Source organism: Petaurus breviceps, unplaced genomic scaffold (assembly GCF_028583685.1).
Source record: "Petaurus breviceps papuanus isolate PSGF00001 unplaced genomic scaffold, PetGlider_PUasm1.0 90994, whole genome shotgun sequence".
In the NCBI taxonomy this organism is placed as follows: domain Eukaryota; kingdom Metazoa; phylum Chordata; class Mammalia; order Diprotodontia; family Petauridae; genus Petaurus; species Petaurus breviceps.
The window spans coordinates 7,127,710-7,134,371 of record NW_027187393.1 but is presented as its reverse complement, the minus strand read 5'-3'; the positions used below and the strand labels follow the sequence as shown (position 1 = coordinate 7,134,371).

The 6,662-nt window shown below is 48.5% G+C and overlaps 1 protein-coding gene across 1 annotated transcript; it reads left to right on the top strand.

Moving 5' to 3' along the window:
• Window positions 1-932: 932 nt before the first annotated feature.
• On the top strand, window positions 933-4,772 carry GDF5 (growth differentiation factor 5). The gene is made up of 2 exons (XM_069077489.1): window positions 933-1,743; window positions 3,181-4,772. The coding sequence occupies exons 1-2, from the start codon at window positions 1,125-1,127 to the stop codon at window positions 4,047-4,049; spliced, it is 1,488 nt and encodes a 495-aa protein (XP_068933590.1). The 5' UTR covers window positions 933-1,124; the 3' UTR covers window positions 4,050-4,772.
• Window positions 4,773-6,662: the final 1,890 nt, after the last annotated feature.

Genomic DNA, 6,662 nt, shown 5'->3' with positions numbered 1-6,662 from the left:
CCTCTGTCCCCTGCGGGAGCGGGATCTAAAGGGGTGGCATGCACAGGGTAATATTCTGGGGCCCGGGCATCCCCTACGCTCTTTCTTGTGGGATAGAAGGGGGCATATCTGTCTCCAGGTCACCGCAAGTTTATTAAAATAAAAGGAGCTGTTGGTAAATACTGCTGACTCTGTTACGCGCCCCCTCCGTTAGGCCCCAGACTCAGAGGCTGGGTTGTAACTACTTTAAAAACACTCCAAGGACTTGACTTTGAAAACCCAGACCCGCCCCCCCCCCCCAACCCGCCGCCCCCTCCCCCTTAGTGGTGTGGCTTAAGACGCGTGAATTGCTTTCTGCTCCGGATGGGGTTGGCTCTGCACACCCGAGATGGAGGCCCCGCGCTCCTCCCAAGACTTCAGGGCAGTCCCTGGGCATGAGGGTCCCACTGAGCCGCTCCCCCCCACCCCCATACCCCGTGTGAGTCACAGTCCGTGAAAGGGCAGAGACGACTTTTTTTTTTCTTTCGCATAAATATATCGTACTTAAATTAGTTTAGACAGCATGACATCAGAGAATAATTAAATTGGTTTTTGTTGGAATTCCGTTTCCAATTCCTGAGTTCAGGTTTGTAAAAGATTTTTTTTTTCACTGAGCACCTGCAGGCCTGTGTGTGTGTGTGTGTGTGAAATATTTTCACTGGAAAGGATTCAAAACTTTAAGAAAAAAAAAAAAACTGGAGCCCAGAGGCAGCATTACGCCATTCTTCCTTCTTGGAAAAAACCCTCAGACTTAAAACAAGCTTCCTTCAAACCCTCCGTCAGTCCTAAAGGAGAAAAGGGGCGGTCGGCTTTCTCCTTTCAAGAACGAGTTATTTTCAGCTGTTGACTGAAGACGGGCGCACGTCTGGATACAAGAGCGTTTCCACTATGGGACTGGATACAGACGCGCAAGAGGCAGATTTAAAGAGTCTCAGACTGAAGAGAAAGCCCTTCCCGCTGCTGCTGCTGCTGCTGCTGCCGCCGCTGTCGCCGCCGCTGCCGCTGCTGCTGCCTTTGAGGTTTCGTTCCTTTCATGGTTTCTCCTGCCAAACCAGAGGTACCTTCGCCGCTGTTCTCTTTGGTGCCATTCAGCGGCAGGTTAGAGGATGAGACTCCCAAGACTCCTCGCTTTCTTGCTCTGGCACCTGACTTGGTTGGACCTAGATCTTATCAGCACTGTTCTGAGTGCCCCAGACCTGGCACAGAGAACCTCAGGGTCCAGACCGGGACTGGCCAAGGCAGAAGCCAAGGAGCGTTCCCCCCTGGCCAGAGGCAGCTTCAGGCCGGGGGGACATGGCTTCACTGGGGCAGCCACTAATGCCAGGGCAAAGGGCAGTGCCAGCCAAGCTGGAGGCCTACTACCCAAGAAGGATCAGCCCAAAAAGATGCCCTCGAGATCCGGAGGTCCTGAGCCCAAGCCAGAATTCCCCCAGGCAAGGCAGGCGGGAGCCCGGACTGTGACCCCCAAAGGGCAGCACCCTGGTGCCAAGGTTCCTCCAAAGGGTGGCCCCAGTATCAGTACCTTCCTACTGAAAAAGGCCAAGGAGCCAGGGCCCCCAGGCGAGCCCAAGGAACCATTCCGACCGCCCCCAGTCACGCCCCATGAGTACATGCTCTCCTTGTACAGGACGCTATCGGATGCTGATAGGAAGGGAGTCAATGGCAGCGTGAAGCTGGAAGCTGGGCTGGCCAACACCATCACCAGCTTCATAGACAAAGGGCAAGGTGAGAAGCAATGCTGACCCCAGGTCAAGGAGGGATGTCTAGGGGAGTGTGTTTATCAACCAGTTCACCAGTCATGCCAGAGGTTACTCTTGTATGGTTGTTCATCTGGTTGTATGGGCTACATGCAGCTTGTAGGATGTCAGAGCAGGAAAGTACCTTAAAGGTTCATCCAGTCTAGGTCCATGAGTTTACAAAGGAGAAAACAGGTTCAGACAGAGCAAGAGACTTGCTGAAGGTGACAGTGAATTGGTTGCATGAGCTGGGAAATCCAGGTTTCCTGTTTCTCAGTTCCTTGTTCTTCATTTGCATGGACTCTCCTCCCTTAGTTCTAGATGAAGCTAGATCAGAGGTGAGTGTTGGGAATATTGAGGGGAACAGGGGATTCATTACAGAGGAGGTGGAATTTCAGCTGGGGGATGATATGGAAGAAGTGTATCATCAATGAGTACTCCCATCCTAAACAAAACTAAACAGTTTGGTACTTTCATACGTAACCCAGGAGAATGTAGGCTCTCCTCACTTTTTGCAACTGTGGTGTTTAAAATCTTCTATTTCAATCTGGCCACTTAACTCTCTTGTGATCTCATACAAGTGACTGACTTACTTTTTTGGGTCTTGTTTTGTCCCCACATAAAAAAATAAGGGGGTTATACTAGATGGTTTCTAAGGTCCCTTCCACCTATGAGTTTCTAAAATTCTATGATTCTTAGAACTTCGACTTGAATGCTTTCTGGGAGGGAGTTTGGGGAAGGGGGAGAGCATATTCATTAAATACTTGATGTTGGGGGAGGGGGTGAGACTGAGCCAGGCTCAGTGGCAGCAAGCCTGGTTAGGGTGGGGGAGGTAGCCTGGCTGTGTGCCCAGTTAGGGAAAGCTGTGATTCCTTCAGGACTTGTAAAGTAAGTCCCCATGTCCCCTAGCACTGAAGTTGCTCAGGGAGGAGAGATGAGGAGTTTAAAAGTCCAATTAGTCACCTTCTAGGCCAACATATGAATACTCCCTGGTGGCAAGTTGATGTTTAGGAAGGATAACACAGTCTGACATATACTAAAACTCTGTCGTAGATGCACGTTCTTTGAATGGTCTTCTACAGAGACATACTCATCTACTCCATGAGTACAGCACATACAGTTTACACACACAGGACAATGGCTTCAACACAGTAATACATTCTCTCTGTCTCTGTCTCCCACACATACCTTGAGTATAGAATGTGCTTACACAGAGGACATCACATATTTGCTTGCATGTATATGCCCACAATGGACATGTTAACCTATTTTGTTGCTTAGGAAGTTCTCTTCATTTGTACACTGTCAGAATGGGCTCCCAGCCCCTGTCTTAGTTAAGTAGTTTTCTTGAATTCAGTAGTTTCTTCCTGTACACTACAGAGACTCTGCACGAACATCAAGAATGATCCCATTTCTTTCTCTCTAGATGACCGTGGTCCTACAGTCAGGAAGCAAAGATATGTGTTTGATATCAGTGCTCTGGAAAAAGATGGGCTGTTGGGAGCTGAGTTACGGATCCTGCGGAAAAAGCCCTCAGATGGTTCAAAGCCATCTATCCCTGGGCGGCCAGCCCAGCTGAAGTTGTCTAGCTGTCCCAGTGGCCGGCAACCAGGCATCTTGCTTGATGTACGTTCTGTGCCAGGTCTGGATAGCCCCCGTTGGGAAGTGTTTGACATCTGGAAGCTCTTCCGAAATTTTAAGAACTCAGCTCAGCTGTGTTTGGAGCTGGAGGCCTGGGATCGAGGGCGTGTCATGGACCTACGTGGTGTGGGCTTTGACAGAGTTGCCCGTCAGGTCCACGAGAAGGCCTTGTTTCTGGTGTTTGGCCGCACTAAGAAACGTGATCTGTTCTTTAATGAAATTAAGGCTCGCTCTGGCCAAGATGATAAGACTGTGTATGAGTACCTATTCAGTCAGCGTAGGAAACGGCGGGCCCCGCTTACAACACGTCAAGGCAAGCGACCCAGCAAGAATCCTAAGGCCCGTTGCAGTCGCAAGGCACTGCATGTTAACTTCAAGGACATGGGCTGGGATGATTGGATCATTGCACCCTTGGAATATGAGGCCTTCCACTGTGAAGGACTCTGTGAGTTTCCCCTTCGATCTCACCTGGAGCCCACCAACCATGCTGTCATCCAGACTCTCATGAACTCCATGGATCCAGAATCTACCCCCCCTACCTGCTGTGTACCCACCAGGTTGAGTCCCATCAGCATTCTCTTCATTGATTCTGCCAACAATGTGGTTTACAAGCAGTATGAGGACATGGTTGTGGAGTCCTGTGGCTGCAGGTAGCAGCATCACCCCTCCAACCACCCACCTTTCTCCATGGTCATGGCCACTGTCACATGGACTTCTCTTTTCCATCAGTATACTAATTCCCAGGACCATTGATGGGGTGGGAAGCCACAGCTAAAAGCAATTTGTTAAGCCTCGTTTTGCCCTTGGAAGAAGGATAGTACTTCCAGGGCCTCTTCCAATTTCCCTTTCCATGACTCTGGCTAGAGAGCCCCTCACCAAAGAGCGTCTCTCCCAGAAAGCATGTTCCTGTCTGAGGGACCTCCACCCCAATCCAAGTACCTCCTAGGCATCAGAGGGCCCCTCTCATGAGGCACCAGCATCAGTGCTGCTCGGACTTCCAGAGATAGGCTATGCCTGGGAAGGACAGACTTGAGAGTAATGGAAATATCAGGAGTTAATTTTCTTCAGGAAGTCCCCTCTCATTTCCAGACTGAGTCTCAGACATCCCACCAATACCCTTTCCTCGATCTCAGGAACCCCTAGGGAAGTCTGGCTGCTTCCTGGGGTCTGTCTGGAAAGATAGCATCGGGTATGACTTCATATACACACAAGAGTGTACAGTGATCTTTTTTATTTCCAACTTGGCAGGAAGAGGAGCTAAATGGGCAAGGGTGGGAGAGCAGGGATGAGGGTTTTGGGGGAAGCAGGGATGGGGGAAAGGGTATTAGGCTGTTATATTAAACTGTACATTGGTTAAGATAAAGAGCAAAAAAACAACTTACAGCTGTGACTGATTCACTCCATCCTCCTAAAGGAGATGTTTCCTACTTTCAGAATCAGGGTTGGGGAGGGAGGACCCTTGCTTTTGTCTCCAGGTGAAAGGGGTGGCAAAGATATTTGTTTCTCCAGCTCCTCCCCCAACCTGAGTGTAAACTGCCCAGAGAAAGGGCTGGGCCTGGCAGTTCTCCTCTGACCCCATTCCTTCTGCTCCCAAAGTTGTTTTGGCTGAAAGTCTCTGCCTGCTCTTGGGTGAAAAGAGTCGTCTCTCCCTTGAGTTTTCTCACTAATATTCCTCTGTCTGATCAAGTTCTCTAAAAAAGACTGTTCAGACTTTCTTTTATTTTTTGTCTTTTTTTTTTTTTGAAGGGGGAAGGCAAGACAATTGGGGTTAAATGACTTGCCCAAGGTCACACGACTAGTTAAGTGTCAAGTGTCTGAGGCCGGATTTGAACTCAGGTCCTCCTGACTCCAGGGCCAGTGCTCTATTCACTGCACCACCTAACTGCCCCCAGTCTTTCTTTTAAAAAATATAGAAGGAAAACAGTGACAACTTCACCTGGGAGTCTTGTCCTCAGCACTAAATATGATTCCAGTACATCATTTTAACTAAGGATTAATAACCCTTCTGCCTTTGACCTGTAAGGGGACTCTGGGATATAGGACTCCCTCAGGTGTGGGGCTTAAGAAATGAACCCTTTTAGGCATGAAGACTCAAGAGATATGGGGTATCTTCATTTTGGGTATCTCAGACATTAGACTCCCTAAAATTTGGGGAAATCAGGGATGTGGTACCCCCTCAGGTATGGAGACTTGGGAACCAGAAGGTAAGGGGACAACCTCAGGTAAAGGGGCTTAGAATGTGGAACCTACCCAAACTTAGGAATATGGGTCCCTTTTAGATGCAGGCACTTAGGATATGGCCCTTTGAGATATGGGTATTCCTGGGTTTGGGAGCTACCTCAGGTTTGAAAAATTGGGATAGTCAACTTCCTGAAATCTGTGGAATTTAGAGATATGGCACTCCCTTAGACGTGGAGAATTGAAATATGGAGACTGGAAGATGAAGGGAGATCTTAGTTTGAGGATTTGGAATGTGGGGCTTCTTCAGGTATGGGGACTTAATGATATGATAAGCATCAGAAATGGGACTAGAGTCTTGACTACACAACAGTTCTTGTCATGTGGCCCAGACTCTTATCTCTAGCCCATGGATATACTCAAGATTCTCCAAAGCTGGGCCTTTGATCCCTGTCTTACAAGAAACTGCCAGGTCTGATAAACAGTCAGGTACATTGGTAATATACCTATGGAGGTGAGAGTGGTGGCATATATCTATAATCCTTTCTATTGGTGAGCTCTGCCTCAGATTGGTGGATTGCTTGAGCTTGGGAGTTTTAAGGTACAGTGTGCTAAACCAAGTCAGTGTCCATACTAAGTACAGTACCAAGATGGTGAGTCCTTGAGAACTGTGGGCTACCAGGCTGCCAAAGGAGAGACAAACCAGCCTAGGTTCAAAATGGAGCAGGTCAAAATTCCCATGCTTATCAGTGATGTCATTGGGCCTGTGAGTGACTACTGTACCACTATCCAAGGCAAGATAAGGAAGCCCAGCCTCCAAAACCAAACAAACAAAAAACCTACAGAGAAACTCTTTCCTTGAGCAATCAACCTTTGGTTAGGGAGGATCAGTTTCCATCTTGGAGGGTTGGACTGATTTTTGTTGTGATCAACACTTGGTCTGGAGCTATTAGAGGAAAAGTATATAGAGACTGCACTGCTGTTCCAGCAGGGGCAGAGTGGGGACTGGGGACATCAGGGGCCCAAAGAGAAGTGAAAGTCCAGGGAAGAGCAATTGAAGATTGATTATTTGAGTGTCTATAGGAAATC